Genomic DNA, 19,501 nt, shown 5'->3' with positions numbered 1-19,501 from the left:
GAGGTTTATTAGGGTCTGGGTGATTGTCATTTTGCAGGCCAGCTTTTCTTTTGATTGAGGTTTGTATTTTTGAAATGTAGAATGCATTAATAGCGGATGATGGCATTTGTATTTTTCTAAATGAGTGAAATCTCCATTGAGTAGGAATTGTGGTCTTAATTCCCTTTTTCACTTGGGATGTCTGGATGTACCATAGTTGCTGTGAGAATTATTTGTAGTATTACTTGCTGAGGAAGTAGGATTTCACTCAAAATGTGCCTTGCAGGGAAAGCGCATTGTTGGGGAGGACGGAATGGAAGCCATCAATGATATGTACCACGAGAACCAGATGCTCTCCACTGAAACCAACAACTTGCGTACAAGAGTGAAAGCACTGCAGGAGACTGTAGAGATGTTAACGCAGAAAAACACCATGCTCCTAGCAGAGAAAGAAACAAGCGGCTGGGCCAGCTGTAAGTGTTATTACTTGTGTATTATTAAAGGGACCCGTGATAAATTTCACTTATATGACTTTGTGTCCTTGTGCTTCTGTATAAATACACACAAGCATGTTACATCAATGTGTAACTATTTCACAACCATAACTTTTCAGCTGGTGAGGACAATGATATGGCTACAGTTGTACAAGGTTACCTTAAGGAGATTGAAGACCTAAGAGCAAAGTTGTGTGAGAGTGAGAACCTCTGCCAGCAACTCCGAAAGCAGCTCAATAACCGAACCAACACCCTTGGCAGGATGTCTTTGTCCCCTCTACATGTCCCAATGTCTGGTGAGTTGCTATTTTGCTAGCTCTTTAAGACAAATTGTTGGATTTCATAATAAAAGTAACTGCAACTTGTTTCAAGATTGTCATTGATTTTATTGGATGTGATATTTCAATTACTGTTGAATTATCCCTAGTTGTATTGTAATACTTAAAAAAATAATTTTCAGGGTCAATGTATAGTGAGGTAGAGGAAGGCACGCAGAGCTTTGCCGAGTTGATTGAAGAGGCCAAGAGGGACTTAAACAAAGACCTCCAGGTAGTTGAAAGGAAGAAGAGGATATCGGAAGGGTCAGGCTCTGCAGACGAAGATGAAGATGAAGCAGAGGCAGAAGAGAATGAGGAAGCAGAGAGTTCTGATGAAAGTGGGGAAGATAAAGGTTGGCTCAGATTCTTCTTACCCATACTTTGTTTTGTAGGTTTTCTAATCCCCCAAGACTCAGCAGTGTCCATCTGTTACTTACTCTCTTATTGCTATTTCATCCTTGTTTCCCAGACTCACTGAGAATGCTATTTTAAACATATTCCTGTTATTGCTTCTTATGGTAAAAGAAAAAGTGTGGTAGGTGTAACATAGCAAGAATCAGTACATTATGCTGATTTAATATGGATATGGAGTTACTGTATTCTCTAATATGTATTTTGTGCTATGCATTCTTTTAAAACTTCTTGAATTTCAGACTTTATCTACATGGGATATTACAGTAAGCTCAAATTGTGTTTGGAGTGCTAGGCAGTTCTTAGAAAGCTTTTTATGCTCTTTATAAGTCTTAGAGCAGTTAGGCTTCAAGTGTGCATTAAGATTTTCTAGTGGACATGATAGTGTTGATAGGACTTTATCTGTGAGGTTTGGGAGCGAGATATGTATGCACCATCAATAGAAAAATGCTAATAAAAATTTAAGGAAATTTCAAACAAGAATAATGATCTATATTTGGATTTTGCATAAGTAGATTTTTAAAATGAAATGATAAGGACAAAAATGGTTAACTGTAGAAATATTAAAAGAAAGACTACAATTTTTTGGCATACATGGTTTCTAAATTAATGATATGCAGGAACAAAGAAAACAGTTAACTTATAAAGAAACTTAAAAACATATAGTTTATACATCCCAAACCCTGTGATACCCAAAGAGTAACATAGCAAGCACAGCAGCTTGTAACCTTTAACAATAGGTGGTGCTTGAGTAGAATTAATACCCAGTTGAACTGTTTCTTCCTTGCTGCTAATCAGATGATGAGGAAGATTCTGATTTAGAGGAAGAGGAGACAGGTAGGCCGGCAGAAGGCTTTCTGGTGACTGAGGTCGCTTCCTTCCATCCTTTTTTCTATTTATTTGATTTTATTTCTGATTTTGGTTTGATATTTTATGCATTTATTAGAACAGTGTTTAATAGTTGTTCTCTTTTATTTTTTGTTATTCTTTGGTAATTTGTGGTCATTAGTATTTTTCTCTTGATAATTATTATTATTTATTACTGTTATCACCATCGTCAGTGTTAATAATAGTAATGGTAATATCAACAATAATTACTATTATGATTATCACTATCATTTTGTTAGTAATATTGCTATTATTATTGTTATTATCATTATCACTTCCACATTTTTTGTTAATTGCCTTCTGTTATATAGATTTTCTGTTATCAGCCACAGTTGATACCATATTTTGCACCCATGTATATGAAAGCATATATTTTTTTGTGTCTTATCTACAAGCTTTAACCATTGATTTTGACATAACACATGTATTAATGATAATAGAAAAAAGAAAGGAAAGGAAATCCAATGAATCACAAATAATTTGACTGTTCCGGCCCACAGAAAACCTAAACGAAGAACTAGCTGAGCTGACAAGTGAAATCTCCATCAAGCAGAAGTTGATAGAAGGCCTCGAGCAGAGCCAGCGGCGGCTGGATACCATGAGACAGCAGTATGAGGATAAGCTGAATGTCCTCATGAACAGGATCAAGGCCACCCAGGAAGAGAGAGATAAGGTTTGACAGTGAATTTGGATAGACTGATTGATATTATTATTATTATTATTATTATTATTATTATTATTATATTTTTTTAATTAATTCATTATTTATTTTTAGCAAGTTGTGAGGGAGCTCTTTTAAACATCTTTGCTGTTTGCTTTTGTGCTTTTACAGTTTTGTAGACCATTTTATTTTGTTTGGAGAATATATTTGGGTGATATATAGGGCATATTTAGTCAACTTAAACAAGTCACATGGTATTGACAAACTTGCGTGCCAATGTAGGTGCTGGCTCACATCAAAGGAAGCAGCAGTGCAGGAGACGACAAGGTGAAGCAAGTGAAGCAAGATTATGAGAGGAAGATCACCAATATGCAGCAAGAGATGAAAAAGCTCCAGGCTGCTCAGAAAGAACATTCCAAGCTGATGAGGGAACGGTCACAGCACGAGAGGCAGTTGAGGACTCTCAAGTCAGATTTGGCAGAGATGAAGAAGACAAAAGTTAAGGTAAATATTGAAAGGGCATGTATATAAAAATATGCTGTTTGTGTGTGTGATTTTAGTCTGAGGAAGTATTCAGGAGTCTGTATGTATAGATGAAACTTTTCATTACTTTCTGTTCCTAAAAGTAATGATTAGGATGTAACATTGTCTTTCATTCATTAATGATTTTTACAAAAAAAATGTTACAGCTCATGAACAAGATGAAGGAAGACAGCAGCCGTGCTAAGCAGGATCAGCTGAAGAAGAACAAAGAGATTGCCCAGCTGAGGAAAGCTTCTCGCAAGCAGGAGACCTATATCAAGAGCTTGGAGGCAGAGAACCGGCTGAAGAATGTTGTGCTGAAGCGCAAGACTGAAGAACTTGCTGTGCTGAAGAGAGCGCCGAGACAAGGCCTGAGTAATAAGGCTGCTGGAAGACTTAGCAGGAGTGAGTATGATCAAGAAATTACTTGTAGATACATGTATGGCAGACCTTGCGCTTAAAAATGTATAAAGTAACCTGATGCATATTTACAAATATTATGAGATATGTAGATGACTTCTAGAATTTTGTTATTAAATTATTTCTTTCTTGTATTTCATGCTTTTTCTCTGTTTGCCAGGGGGCATAATGGGTCAGCAGCAGGTTTCGTTCTCTCCCAAGGTTGCTAAACAGAAGTGGCAGAACATTGAACAGACTATCAACAAGGTTGCTTACAACAAGCAAACTGTCAGCAGCATGGAAAGAGATATGGAAAGGTGATTTATTGTGGTTTTCTCTGGTTATTATAAATGGTATTGTTAAGTGTCTTGGGGATTTTTATAATAGAGGTCCCAACATTCTTTTATTTCTCTCCTTCCTGTTACGCTTGGTTGGAGAATACTGTGATGTGGACAGTTTTAGTAGAAAACCAGAGCAACTATGATACAATGAAATACTGATGGTTGTCCGTATTCTCTCAGATGGTTGAAAGAACGCGAGTCCCTGAGCAGACAGCTTGAGAGGGTAATGAGGAAGAGGGAGCGTCTGGACCCGGCAGATATCGCCAGCTATAATGATCTGAATGACCAGGTTGAGGCTCTGAAGGCCAATATTGACTACATCCATGAGAACATCCAGGAGTGCCAGGAGAATATCATGAGCATGGAAGAGAGCAAGGTAATGATTTTCTGGCACTTTTTTTTTGTTAAGGTGTTGTAATAACTTCTTTAAGGATTTTCATGCTTACATACTGAATTTACAAGATGAATTCATGTGGTATGATCATTATTATAAGTCATGCTACTGGTGTTATTAACATTCTTTTTTTCCTGATTCCCTCCAGGAATCTTCAGATCTTTTGCAAACGGGAACTGTCACAAGCAGCTTAAACTTAGACGAATCACACTACCTCATTAGCAAGCTCATTAATATGACAATAAACCAAGCAACAATAGCAGCTCAGAGACAAGCTTCAATATCTGAGCTTGAGGGCAAGATGAAGCAGGTAAGTTTAGTAGCAGATTATACAGTAGTGTGCACAAAGGGAGAGTACAATTTTTATTATTTCCATTATTTTTTTTTTAAGTGTAAAGAGCAAGTTGAGACCTAGTGTATCCTGATTGAAAGTATTCGTCATTATTATCTTATTTTGTGCTAATAAAATATTTTAACAGATGGAACAAACAACAAGTGTCCAGGAACAACTTTTGGCTCACGTTCTGGGAGACAAAGACCTTGAGGTTTACAGCCTCATGTCGTCCCTGGTGGCTGCCGAGGACAATACTCCAGCATCCACCGAGTCCTCGAGATCTAATTCTCCCACAGATGGGTAAGGAAATATACAATGTGCTTTGTTATTTGATGTCTGTGATATAGTTTTTAAATTGATTATGATTATATAGTGTTTTGTGTACTTTCAAACATTGTTCTCCTTATTTTTGATTGGTTTCAAGAAAAGAAAGATTTATATCTTTTGTTGTTTTGCATAATAATCCAACTGAGAACAGTTGAGAGCTAAGCCTAATATAAAAACCATGAAAATCCAGTCCATGATAAAAAAAGCTATCTGTGCCATCAGTATGTGTTAGATCTATTAGCAGTTTTATTTCCTAGAAATATAGTTTGTGGGAACATTTGTTTAAAGCTACTCTTAGAAAGCATGCTTATGTAAAAATCAGAAAAAAGTAACTGCAGGTAAACAAAGTCTTCTCTCCCTATTGTAAGAGCTTCTATAATGAAATAATACAGGCTATGTTTGTTGCATTGATTAACATTTGAAACTGTAGAAGCATTTAATGCCAAAAGAGAAACCCCAGGTTAGTTTAAAATGGGGGAAAGATTTAGCAATTTTCTGTGAGCTTCAAGTAGCAGTACCGAGTGTGACCCCAGCTACCCATTCCTCCATCCCTCATAAACCTGACTCCACCCTTTTGTTTTTTGTTCCATTTGTTTTCATTTCAATTTATTTGGTTCACTTGTTTAATTGCTTAGCCACTTTCCTCCTATGGAGAAGCTTTTAGATACAGATACCTGCCTGCTGATAACCTCACTGGTTATAGTGCATTTAGTGGATATGCTAGTGGAAAAACTTATTGCATTGGTTGTATCAATGATTTCCTAGCGATATTAGCAAAGTGGGTCACTGTAAGGTATCATCAGGAGCAATGTGAACAACATGCTGATGGACTTGTTCTGGATGGTGCTACTGGAGAGAGGCATGTATGAAGCATGCACAAAGCACACAGAGACAGCTCTGGAGGGGAACTGGGCTCAGAAAACTATGACTCTTATCAAAATGTATGGGTTCCCTTGCATCCCTTCACTTCTCCATATACACCAGGATTGTTGGGAGAGAATTCTAAATGTAGTGACCTTGGCATGTTTAGTGACAAAAATATTTTCTGTCTCTCCCTTTCCCATCTCTCTTGGACTCCCTTTCCCTTCTGTACCCTCTCCCAAAACCTGAATGTAATACTTGTAACCTTGTGGCATATTATTATCATTTACTTCTCTTTATCAATGGCATGGCTTCCAAAATACTCAATATTCAATCCTTGTATTCATTCCCTTTATACATGCTCACCCTGTCCTGCTTTGTGCTAAAACCGATTCACCCCCCCCCCCCCAACCACTCTGCCCAAATTAAATATCTTCTGCATGTTGCTTTGTTATTGACTTCTCATTACTATACTTTTGAATTACACCTTTTTGTTTACCTTTGATTTGATTTATTTTCTGGTAACAAAACTCCTTATTTGGTAACGGTTCTTTGGTTATCACACTTGCCATTGTCATATGATGCCACCTTCCCTTTGCTTGCTTTGCCTATCCTCCTTTCCTTTCCCACTCCCTTCCTCCTTCCCCTTCCCCTCACAGCCTGATGGAGTCATCTGCCACTTCGCTAGTCTTCTCCTCCGATTCCCTAAAAAGGCGAGACAAAGCGCGGCGCAAGACTGCAACAACGGAAGACATGCTCTTCACCAATGGATCAGAGAAAAATGGGAATGCAAGTGGCACGGATACCAGTGCCAACACCACTCCAGCTGGGACCATAGTCGGTGCAACTTCGATAGCTGTCCTGGAACGTCTAGCAGCAGAACGCAGCAGTGCAGAACGCATGTCCTCAAGTCTGGTGATGGATCGTATGGCGACAAGCTTGGAAGGAGATGATGGTCTACTAATGCCACCTCCTTCTAGCCATAGGGCAGTCCCCAGAGTCACTTCAGCTCCAAATCCACTTAAGTATGTCATACACGATAGTGTTTGTATTAATACAATAATTGTTATTATTGTTGTTATTATTATTATTATGGTTATTATTTACATTTTTTCCTAACCTCTGCTTTTAGTGTTTAACATTTGGTTTATACTAATGTGGACTTTTATACTGATTTACAATTTTTTTTTGTTTAAACTGCTAATCTGCTTTACTCCCATGTATACTAGAGTAGATTTAGGTAATATAACACTTGCGCCTAATGGACTAAGCTAACAGGTTCAGGCCAGGTGCTTTTGAGATTTTCACATTAGCGTTTCTTAATCAGTGTTTTATGGTAATGGAGTTTTTGTCTTTTGTTTATTTATTTATTTTTTTTTTGTCTTACAATTATCAGAAGTATAATAAGTATAGGTTACCTTATGAGTTTGCTGCTTGATAGCCTTTAGTTTGGTCTTGTGACTGTGAAAGCTTTCTTTTGGTACCCTGCTTTTTCAAAGTGATTTCAAGTGTTGTTACTGAGTGTGTGCTGTAAGGTTCAGTGTCTCTCTTCTATTTCCAGTAATACTTCTTATTTTTATAAATTTGATTTCCCCTTTTTTAAATTGTTATTGTTATTGTTATTATTATTTATACTTTATTTGTCATGTAGTAGTTATGCCAGACTAGCATATCTGCATCATGACAAAGACATGAGGTCAAGCCAGCATCATCAAAGTGCCACTGGAAGTTACAAAATTTCACACTCGTTCTAGTACGTGTTAGTGTACGGAAATTGTTTATAGATAAGAAAAATAAAAAGAGGAGAGAAAAAGATTGAGCTTCACAGTCCAAATCCAGCATTAGACCAGTTAACATGACACTAACCAGATTAGAGGAGCCTACACTAACCTCTGGCCTCGGTTTGGGCTGGCTTGGCTTGCAGGAATCTGATGACCTATCGGCCTGACAAAGCATCACCCATTCTTAGTCGCAAGACATATGACCGCCAAGATTCCACTTCTCCCCGACTGGGTAGAAGGTCCCTCACCTCTCTTAGCACCTCTAACCTAAATTATTCACGACAAAATTCTGCGTGAGTAGCGGCAGTGAAGTTTTATGTTAGAGTATTTCAGAGGCTGATGTGATTTTTTTTGAGATGGTTCAGTATGCTTGTGTATTAAATTCATCATCTAACTTCACTGTAGGTGTGAAAGAAAAGATTTTTGATGTTATGATTGGCTAACAAACAATAGGCATATGATGTGAGAAGAGAACTGTGACAGCTGTTTTGTGTGTGTGTGTGTGCTTGACAGACCTTCACACTTGCACAAAATAGTCAAAATAAATGGTTGGAATTATATTCAATCTTTCTTTGCAGAGATAATAACCCAGAAATGACCCCGCCAACATCTCCCACCACATACCGGCGATCAACATCTCGTGAAGAGAATGTTTTCTCACGATTAACTTCAACCACCTCCTCCACGCGGGAGGCTCGACCAGACACGGGCATTATTAACCCACACTCTGGGAGGGTACGTAATTAAGACTGTTTATCTTTTCAAACAGAGAGGGGGAGTGGATGAAAATTGAGCATTTACGTTGTTTGTACATATGTGGATGTATGCATTTGTGTTTGTTTGCATGCATGTGCATATGCGTGTGGGGTTAATATGTACAGGTTTATGTTGATATATATATATATATATATATATATATATATATATATATATATATATATATATATATATATATATAAGCATATGTATGTGTTAAGATGTGTCTACAATATTGACATCATGATTCTGTGTTTATTTGTCTGTATGTTTGATTTATTGTGCATGTAAGATAAATATGTAATGTATGTAATGGTGAGAAGGATATCAACAAAAAAATATGTTACAGGTAAGCCAGCGATCTGTGCTGGCATGCACACATGTGGCTCAGGGGCACTCCAAAGCTGTGTTGTCAGTCTATGCTACTGATGACCTACTCTTCTCTGCATCCAAAGGTAAAGAATTTGTTTCTAGTAGAAATTCTAGTATTCTTAGAACAAGGTGTGGCATGCATGCATGAGAGAGACAGATAGATACAGACACAAACAGTTAGACAGAGACAGGTAGGCAGGCAGGCAGGCAGGCAGGCAGGCAGGCAGGCAGGCAGACAGACAGACAGACAGACAGACAGACAGACAGACAGACAGACAGACAGACAGACAGACAGACAGGCAGGCAGGCAGGCAGGCAGGCAGACAGACAGACAGACAGACAGACAGACAGACAGACAGGCAGGCACACAGACAGATAGGCACACAGACAGACAGGCACACAGACAGACAGGCAGACAGACAGACAGGCAAACAGACAGATAGGCAGGCAGACAGACAGGCAGGCAGCCAAATAGACAGACAGATAGACAGAGACTGGTAGAGACAAACAGGCAGAGAAGATAATTAAGGAAATAGTTCTTATAACACCTCACATGCAAGGATATGAGATATGAAAAGATATGATTTTTAAAATTCATATTGATGATGATTGAAGGCTGTCCATTTATCTTATAATATATTTATTGTTGTATTAATTTATGTTACAGATATATTCATATGTCTGTATTTATTTATTTATTGTAGCACATTCCTATGTTTTACCTGCAACCCTTATGTTTGCAGACTGGTAATTTGATAGGTGATAAGTCATATTTTTATCTGGACTACACTTACCAACTTTACTGGTTAATAAAGGGAAACCAGTAGTAGATGTCCATGTATATACATTCATGTGCCTGTTCATATGTACAAAAGTATTGAGAGATAATGTAGGAGTAGAGGAAATATGCAAAATGTTCATTTTGCTTGGAATTAAACACAGTAAAGTGTTAATGATTTTACCCACCTCTCCTCTTCAGATCGTACAGTTAAGGTGTGGGACTTGGTACGAGGCCAAGAGATTCAGTCTCTGGGAGGTCATCCCAACAATGTGAATTGTGTTAGGTACTGCGAGTCGCAGAGGATTTGCTACTCTGTTTCATCTTCATTTATAAAGGTAAAGTAAAGGGTCGATCACATATGTGATGGAATGTCTTTCACTCTTGCTGTAACTGTTTATTTTCATAAAGGAAAATTATATATTTAAAGATCATATAGATCAGTTCATATGTGGTTAGAAGGAACATCCAATAGAAAAATTATATGTACATAATTTTTTTCCCCCACCTTCTGTATTCAGGTCTGGGATATCCGAGAAAACCCAGCAAAGTGCGTCAAGACCCTCAGCTCAGCAGGATTAACTTCCTCTGGGCCAATGCAATCAAGCACTCAGTCAAGGACACTTCAAATGCCACCAGGAGAGACTCTCATCACAGACATAGCTGCGTCCACCTCTACTAATATTCTCTACTCAGCAGCTGGCAATATTGTTAGAATATGGGACTTGAGAAAGTATGTTTCAATAGCCATTTTTCCTTTTCCTGTTGTGACTATGAATGCATATTTTATTGTGTTTATTTTGAGGATAAGGAAACTACATATAAAGGTGGTGATTATCTTCAATGAGAAAAATAAACATGGAGCATTTTTCGCAGGCACACAGCTGTAGGAAAGCTGGCAGGGGGTCACCAGGCAGCTGTCATGTGTCTGGCTGTGGACTCCACTGTTCCAGGCCAAGATGTCATTGCAACAGGTTCCAAAGATCACTACATCAAGGTATATCTATGTAATTCTTGTAATTCTAAAAGATACTATTCTGTTTTTTCCATTTCATTTATTTATTTATTTCATTTATTTTTTTTATTTATAAATAAGTGTTTATGCTAAGTGTAGATGTATTTATATAGATTCATATATGTACATATTTACTCTTTTGTATTATATATGTTAATTTTTAATTTTTAGATGTTCTTGTCCACATAGTGAATGTGCGTATACAAATAAAATGGTGAATGTTATCATAACAGAGGGATTAATTTTAAAGATCTTTTTTTTTGTTCTCATTTGCTGTTAACTTAGCACATGAACAAAGTCAAAGCTTTATCTACTATTTCATATAACTAATTCCTTGCTCTCTGTAAAATCCCAAACAGGTGTTTGACATCTCAGGAAACACAACTGGTTTAGTCAACCCCAGAATAAACCTGGATCCGCCACACTATGATGGCATCCAGTCCTTGGCTCTCTACGGTGACATGCTGTTCTCTGGCTCAAGGGATATGTGCATCAAGAAGTGGGATCTGCAGCGAGGGGAGCTTGTACAGTCCCTGAATAATGCACATAAGGACTGGGTGTGTGCATTGTGTTTCACTCCAGGAGGACAAATTGTATTGTCAGGTAATTGCTATGGTTATTATTGTTTATTATTTTTGATGTTAGTTTTTATTTACATTTTAATCTATTAGACATTACTGGATTCCTTATAATATGAAAGAAAATATCACCTGTTTTCTTAATGAAGAGAGATTAATCTTTCCTCCTTCCTTTGTTTCATTTAGTTTTAAATTTTATCACTGAAACATATGATAGGCTATTTTTGAAGACTATAATTATTTTATCATTAGTTGTTCAGACACTAAAGTGTTTCATTAAATGTCTCAGGTTGTCGAGGAGGCGTAATTAAGATGTGGTCTACTGAGAGTTGCCAGTTAATTGGTGAACTTCGAGCTCATGCATCTCCAATTAATGCCATTACTACTAATTCTACGTGCATTTTCACGGCATCAAAGTAAGTGCACTTGGACATATTATATGATCTTGTCTCATGTGAACACTATTTTCCCTTCATTTCAGAGTATATTTTCATAAGGAAAGGTTGTTAAGTTAGTAGCATCCCAATGTAAATTAATAACATCCCATTGTTTGCAAATACCTGTTATGTAGACAAGGGAGAAAACTATAGACTTGTGGTAAGGAAAGATTTTTAGGTATTAGATATTACAGAATGTGGAAGGGGGGAGGGATTACCTGGTAGGGATGAGGCGTGATTTTGGAATCGGCTTTTCTTGGTAAGGAGAAGAGCAGAAACAAGATTTATCCTCTCCCTTGCAAGACACTACTAAGAAAATATTTTTGTATAACTTCCTTCATATGTTTGTTTTGGTTTAATGCACAAAAAAGTAAAAAAAAAAAACTACTCCAGGAATTCATTTCAATCTGACTTTACACTTTAAAGGTCTTGTCTTATCTTTAGGTCATGTGGTAAATCTTTTTTTTTTCTGTTTTGCTCCTACAAGACATTTTAGTTTTGGAAGTTATGGAAACCTTGTACACTGAAAGTAGAAAAAGTATTGTAATTTTAAGATGTAACTGAATGAAGGACATAATAGCCTGCACTGCTAGTTCCTTTACCTTCTGTTCAGTAGAGTGCAATTGTTATTTTTACATTAACATGGACCTCACAGGTATTTACTAACTGATATCTTGCACATGGAAATCATTTCAGAATTAGAATCAGTCATTTTAAGAGAAAAGGTTAGCTTGAAGGGGTATGCAAATTTCATTAAGTTCAGGCAGAAATTTACAGAATATTTGAGGATTTATATATAATCATGCAATTTTAAGGAACTATATATCATCAAATATATGAACTATTTTGAGAATTAATTAAATGCATTCATCAACCACATCACACTGTTAACTTGAAAACACAGAACCAGTAACACAACCAAAGCATCAGCACAATTATATGCATGATTTGACAATGAAGTAGCATGCATGTGAAGTCATTCACTAGGGTATCAAACCTCAGTTGTTAATGAGCAGGGAATTTTGAATCCTAGATCAATTCATCAATCTCCTAAATCAATGAGTTAGGTCACACATGACCGCTAAAAGAATTCTCCCCTCTTCTAATGCCTCCTCCTGCAACCCTTCAGTGAGGGAGACATTCGGGTTTGGAGGCCCCTCGTGGGTGTTGCGGCAGGGAGAACCTTTGAGCTATCCCTCTAATTTCTCTCCGGCAACAAGCTATAGAAAAAGTGAAGTAAAGGTTCGATGTGCATGAAGATGTGACTTTGTAATTAGTTTCAAAATAATATAGTTTTATTAGGATGGTTTTATCTTCTCTTTGTTACCATGATTTTAGGTATTTTATGCTTTAATACGGAGCTGCAGACTTAAATGTTTAGTTTATGGTATGATGAGCTTTAACTTATTTTATTTTTTGTACTTATAATATGCTTGGTTGGATGGAAATGACTAAAGAATTTGTAGAATAATAAAATAATCTTCAAAATATGTATATACAAAATATGAAGACGCATGTTGGTGTCTGTGGCTTGTGATGTTTCTTTAGACAATTACTTTTCATTGCAAAAGTCTGTCTTAGAAGACAGATGAGTACAGATGTTTTTTGTTTTTTTTTAATCTTCAGTGTAAATATCCTGACCTTGCCTTGCATAAATCTCCAGTCTTATACTACATCTGTTTTTTGAATGTTTGAATGTTGCGCCATTCTTCTATTTTTTTTTAGATATGAGTTAATTTCTGTCATTATTTTCATGATTATTATATGTGTAGAAACCTCATTGTGTAGAGAGTTCCTTGTGTTTTTATATGTGTTCTCATATTTTTTTGCTAAGAAAAATTGTTTTTCTGAATATGGGAATCTCAGAATATGGAAATTCCAAGGAAATTGCTGTCTCTCAAATAACAAAAATATGGAATTTAGGAGACGTATTTGCGTAGTTAGGATCGAGTAGTGCACCAGCTTATAATACATGCAAGTCTCTCAGAATTACAAACATTAAGTTTATATTGAATATAAATATAGAGGCATTGAATTGTTTTTGTTTTTACAGGAACTTGTATCTCTGTTCTTGCAAATGCTTATTTTTTATAGCTTGTATTATGGATGAATAGGGAGTAAATTGATGTGTTAAATGTTATAATTGAGTCTGCTCTTTTATGTAGAATTTTCTGTAATGTATATTGTGTGTGTAGTGTCCATCACTCTCTCACTTACTTTGAGCTTTCATACACAGTAAGTTGAAAGGAGAGGCTGAAATAAATAGTCTTTATATAGAGAATGTAAGAATATCCATTATCAGTAAAAAGGGAGTGAAGGCCACAAGAGGCAATCATTTTTTTTATCTTTTAGAATGTAGTAATACAACTGCTTCTTGTAATACAAGAGATTGCCCTTTTACAAACAAATAAGGCCTTACTGCTGTATAGTTATTATATTCTTGAGAATGGTTATAATTTTTTTTAGCCATCCTTTCTTTAAAATAGAAAAAGGATGATCATTCTCTCAAAGATTTTTTCCTAATGGTAGCTGGCATTCATGATAGGTGTTGATGGTGAATGAAATTTCAGGATGAGTGGTGTTGATGTGCATAGTAATGAAGTAGGATTTCAACCATTTGGCAGATGTTTGAAGAAGATATTCCTTGTGATAATACATGGTACCAGCTATCTTCATTTAGTGAGTACTATATAAAAGAATTTAAGCACAATATGTACAAGATTTACATGTCTTCATTTTCTCTCTTTCTTTTCAGTGATTGTACCATTGGCATGTGGAGGATGAGGACAAGTTACGACGTTTCACCGGAGTTATCGGATGCTTCATGATGTGTCTTCTTTAGGGTTTATTCTTAAGAATGTCTCAGGCAGCTCCGACGTATGTCCTCATTATTTTACATGTTGTACTAGAGAACTAGTATTTATTATCTTTACTTTTGAATTGTCAGAAAAATAGGAATTCTTGAGTACTGTCAATTTTAGGCCACACTAAGGTTGTGGTTTTTATCTCTGAAGGCTGGGAACTTGAAGACAATGCATGGGTTCATGCATTTCTTATGTTTTAAACTTATGAAACCTCTATGATCTGGTTATGTTTGTTTACATGAACAATCTTTTTTTTTTTTTCTTCTTTTTTTATAGCAAAGAAGGAAAAGGCAAATTATCTTGAAATTAGGAAACTAATTGTGTGATATTTATGCAGATTGTATAATGTACTTTTAAAAGTGACTGATAGAAAGAAATATGGAAATTCTAGGTAGTGTTTGTTCCTCAAACAACTTGTAAATTCATTATGAGTAGATATAATATATAATGAAAATCAAATGGAATATTAGTGAATGCAGTTATGTTATCAGCATCAGCAGCATTCCTCCACCACATATAAATGGCTTGAATATCTTTATTTACTGTATTTCTAATTCTGGTAGTTGCATCACAATTTTACCAATTCAAAAAGAGAGTAGGTTGTAACTCACCACAGGAGAAGGAATGCGGTTCACTATCTTTATAAATGAATAATACATGCAGTTAGATCCCATATTCATTGCACTTTGAAAATAACCTTTTTCCAGGTACAGCACTTTTGTGAATCTAGTTTAAGAAAAGATAAAGATGAAATAAAGGCCATGTTATGAAATAAGTATGGAAGTGAACACTGCTGTGCTATAATAAGCATCAACTGTAAAGTTTGATGTAGTGAGGATAAAAGGGTCAATGTTTGCATGCAGGTCATCAGGTCAAATGATGCTGTGATGACTGCACCAACATTCCCATAATTGCCATTCCAGTGAAGGAGTTTAATAGGTTGTGATCTTCCCATCGGTGGAGGCAGGCAGGCATGATGGTCGCCAGTTCTCAGTTATCGGTTTTAAAAGCCCTTGAATATGGTGAAAGCGCTTGTGATTTATTCAATATCATTGTATTTTGATATTTCTTACATACGAAAAGCTTATGGTGCAGAATAAAATATAAGCTTATTTTGTCTGGCGAACTTTTAAAAAGCTTGAACTTTTGTCAAGTAGTAATTCGTACTCTATTGCCATCATGTTCTGAAACCTCACCCTTTTTATGCTGGGATATGCACCCCCTCCCCCTTTTTTAAGATAAAGATTTAGCTTTACAATTTACAGGAATCTGTCAAAATACCAAATTGGTATACTGTGTGCTATAGATATAAGTGTCTTACACATCTGTCTTACTATTTCTCTGTATATATGTATACATTTCTTTTTAGTTCTGACTTTTGTACAGTCTCTTTGTTTTCCTATTTTCAGTTTCTTTGTATTTTTTATTTTTTTGCTGGACATTTTTCTAAGGATTTTTTTTCTTCAAATGAACTGAAGATGGAGAATTCGTAGTTTTATAGATAGAAGGGAAATGTTCTTGCATTATGCTCATTATTTTAACTCTTATAATTATGGCTAATGGTCATAATATTTTTATTTGTTCTTTTTGTATGTAACCCGGTATGCAAGGCCCTTTGTATGAGTGTGTGTGTGTGTGTGTTAGTGTGTGTGTGAGAGGGAATTGTGTGGTTTCTCACTTTCTCACCATTTATTAGTGGGAATAACTTGCATACCTGTGACTGACTATAAGAACAGTGTCTAGTGCTGTGATAGCTAGGATTGCTACAGTGGTTATGTTAGTAGGAGTGGTTATCCACATGAGAATTTTTTGGTTAATGGATATTGCAGAATGTTCCTGCATTGTTTCACCTTCAAATTATTTATAATGAATTTATCTAGGCGTATATCATTACAGTTATGGTCGACTCTGGTCATCAACTAAATTCATGTCCTGATCCATCATTGCCCAATTGAGATTATCTGTTACAAGTGAAATTAAATTATTGTAAAATGGTGAATACTTGATAGAAAAAAAATGTGCCTTAGAAAGCAAAATCATTTTCTGTTAACATGAAAAGCAAAACACACTTCTACTCCAGAGAGATTGCATTGTTTTAAGCCAGCTGTGATAGACAAGTTGATGCCCTTAGTTCTATTCTTGCTTGTCAGTATGACATGATTTTAACATCCAACATCTAAGGGTCAGAATGGATTAATATATAACATATTATAAATACCATATATATGTATATGTGTATGTAATCCAGAGCCTGCTATAGCTTCTAGTTCACAATACACAAGTTAACTTCAAAAGAAATTAAAAATGCAGTTTCAGAATGGCAGCAGATATCTTAATTGACTTCCTGTTTGACAGTAAACAACTACAGAATGGCAGAAATAATTATATGACCAATAAATCTGGTCAAAAAATGGAGTATGCAGAAAAAAATGTAGTATTATTCTGTTCATTAGTATTAAATGTTAGCATTGATGTAGTATCATTATATCTGATTCAATAAATTTTGTCTTGTAGGCAGCATTTTTTCCTGATTGCAGCTGCTATAGTTCATTAAGCTTTGAGATCAACTCGACATTGTGGAGGAGCCTATCACGTTAGAAGACTGCCGCTCTGTTTTATTTCCATTTACCAAAGTCTTATAATTTTCTTAATTCATCACAAGGAAATTATTTAATTCTGTGTTACTTGGTCTGATATTACGCAAAAAAACAGAGTTTATCTGTGTCCCAATCACATCATACATGTATGTCTTTTTCAAATATTGGCCCTTTGAAGGGATGATTTCAAAGAAATTTCAGATATAACTCTTCAATTTTGATTGAGTGAGTTGGGATGGTATTAACATAACATTACCCACCATGAACTTGTCACATGTAAATACTGTGAAATGTTCTGTGCAGAGAGTATTTTTATATGAAAGCAAACAGAATGAAGCAGTCACCCATTCGCCATGCTCTACCCAGAACAAGTAGATATGTTGTGTAACATGTACTAATAAAATGATTAAATAAGGTCTGTAATTCATTTTCACATCCTTATATGAAAGAATATGTGCAGTCCAGTCCAAAATGTCCAAATAAGTGAAGAGGTAACTGCTTACAAAAGCCAGCTCAGGCAGGCAGACACAGAAATTCTTGAGAGAGAGAAGAGAAGGAAAAAAAATCATTGTAGTTGTATGTACCCAGATACTTGTGTATTAAAATGTATTTAAATTAAATTATACTGGATGATTGTTTAGTTATTACAAAGAGAGAATTTGTCTAACCATATAAAATAAAGGGACAAATGATGTCCACTCTTGAATAATGTGTTCCGTAAGCTCGCTGAGATGGAGCCATCCATGTGCTGAAAATATCATTCCAGCCATTTCTACAAAGATTCTTCCATGGTTTGTGTCCAGCCATTCCATATCTGTGGTGACATCATCATCATGATGGATGATGATGATGGTAATAATTATGATGATAATTATGATAATAACATTGACAATGATTATAATGACTATAATGATGAAAATGACAATAATAAACAGGATGATAATGTTGATAATGATAATGATAGTGGTGATGATGGTGATGAAATACTGGCAAAAATTGTGATGATAATTGATGAGAAAGAGGGAGAGGAGGGAGAAATGGAAGATGAGGATTCTGAAGATGGTGATGACAAAGATGAGGATAAAGATGATGATGATACTAGGGATGAGGCCTATGCTTGGAGGGGTAAACCCAAGTTTTGTGGACAGATGCATTCTGATTCAATACTGGGTTCTTGTCCACTTTAGCTGCGGGTCCGGGGGAACCCAGCCTAATCACCTTTCTTACAACTATGAACCTGAAGAAGTGACCCATAGTCAAATCATTGCCTTACAATAGCGCTTCATTCACCTTCTGCCACTCCCAGAGTCCAACAAGGGGAAGCTGAGTGTTAAATCCTATTCTAACAGCTACAGGGGTAATGAGAGGATAAACCAGCCACTGCTTCATGTTAATGGCGCCCGGGGGACTTGTGCAAGGGCAAGGCAGGGACCGCCTGACCATAGCTTCCCTTGCTGATACCAGTTCATGCTGGAATAACAGACTAAAGAGGTGTGTTTCTGGCATCAGGTAATACTAATGTATGGTTTGCTCAACCTGCATGCCCCCCGCTCCATAATGTACAAGGGAACCATGCACGGCAAACATGAAAGTGAAATCCCCTGAAGGCAGGACCAGAGGGGGATGCACTTATAGAATCAGCACCTGGGTAGGAATCATTTGGTCATCCCTTGCCTGTGAACCTGCCAGTAGGGGAGCCACCGCCAGGGGAAAGAGAGAGGGTTGTCAGGAGGGGGATGCACTTATAGAATCAGCACCTGGGTAGGAATCATTTGGTCATCCCTTGCCTGTGAACCTGCCAGTAGGGGAGCCACCGCCAGGGGAAAGAGAGAGGGTTGTCAGGAGGCCGAGTCAGCTTAGAGAGGGAATCAAGTCCTGCACCAACCCAAAACGACGACGACGATGATAACGATGATGAATGCTGATGAAGATAATGATATTTGTACTGCAACAACAATGACGGTGATAATGATTGTTATAAAATCAAACGAATAAGTACATAATACTAATAAATCAAATAGATACGTAACTACATTTGCCAAGCTTTGATACCGAGGCATGTCTGGTACTGGTAAAACACCGAGGAAATATTGCATCATTTGTGGTAAAAAAGGGACGGATCTCATCCATGTCACCTCTACATGCCTAATGTTTCATCAACTGCTCAGAGTACAGTACCTGCATCTGGCACGCGCGTACACGCACACTCATTCGCACACGCACAAACGAAGACACACTAAAAAAAGAAAGAAACAAAAAAATCAGAAAGACGGCAAAAGATGCAAACAAACCTCATGTTTAACATATACAACAAATATGTGATTCTTGTATAAATTCATAGGCAAAGCAACTGGAAAAGTAGTCTTCAAGTTCCTCATAAAATTGCTCCTCGTTG

At 36.5% G+C, this 19,501-nt stretch overlaps 1 protein-coding gene across 4 annotated transcripts in view; it reads left to right on the top strand.

Moving 5' to 3' along the window:
• The window catches only part of LOC125046425 (kinesin-like protein KIF21A), a 232,558-nt gene extending 215,037 nt beyond the window's left edge, over positions 1-17,521 (top strand). Inside the window, exons 8-27 of one of the 4 annotated variants that reach the window (XM_047644220.1) lie at positions 266-452; positions 593-769; positions 934-1,143; positions 2,590-2,762; positions 3,033-3,254; positions 3,440-3,677; positions 3,853-3,988; positions 4,193-4,388; positions 4,555-4,716; positions 4,886-5,040; positions 6,642-6,953; positions 7,853-8,002; positions 8,288-8,444; positions 8,815-8,920; positions 9,817-9,953; positions 10,137-10,348; positions 10,492-10,612; positions 10,990-11,233; positions 11,498-11,624; positions 14,401-17,521. In XM_047644220.1, the coding sequence (XP_047500176.1) occupies positions 266-452; positions 593-769; positions 934-1,143; positions 2,590-2,762; positions 3,033-3,254; positions 3,440-3,677; positions 3,853-3,988; positions 4,193-4,388; positions 4,555-4,716; positions 4,886-5,040; positions 6,642-6,953; positions 7,853-8,002; positions 8,288-8,444; positions 8,815-8,920; positions 9,817-9,953; positions 10,137-10,348; positions 10,492-10,612; positions 10,990-11,233; positions 11,498-11,624; positions 14,401-14,473 (3,495 nt within the window). In that variant the 3' untranslated portion in view covers positions 14,474-17,521. Of the gene's footprint in view, positions 1-265; positions 453-592; positions 770-933; positions 1,144-2,589; positions 2,763-3,032; positions 3,255-3,439; positions 3,678-3,852; positions 3,989-4,192; positions 4,389-4,554; positions 4,717-4,885; positions 5,041-6,587; positions 6,954-7,852; positions 8,003-8,287; positions 8,445-8,814; positions 8,921-9,816; positions 9,954-10,136; positions 10,349-10,491; positions 10,613-10,989; positions 11,234-11,497; positions 11,625-12,774; positions 14,360-14,400 lie in introns of those variants that run through there. The other 3 variants (XM_047644204.1, XM_047644212.1, XM_047644227.1) reach the window with 3 other exon arrangements.
• The last annotated feature ends 1,980 nt before the right edge of the window (positions 17,522-19,501 follow it).

The sequence above is a fragment of the Penaeus chinensis genome, chromosome 4, assembly GCF_019202785.1.
Source record: "Penaeus chinensis breed Huanghai No. 1 chromosome 4, ASM1920278v2, whole genome shotgun sequence".
Classification (NCBI taxonomy): domain Eukaryota; kingdom Metazoa; phylum Arthropoda; class Malacostraca; order Decapoda; family Penaeidae; genus Penaeus; species Penaeus chinensis.
This window is presented reverse-complemented; position numbering and strand designations above follow the sequence as displayed.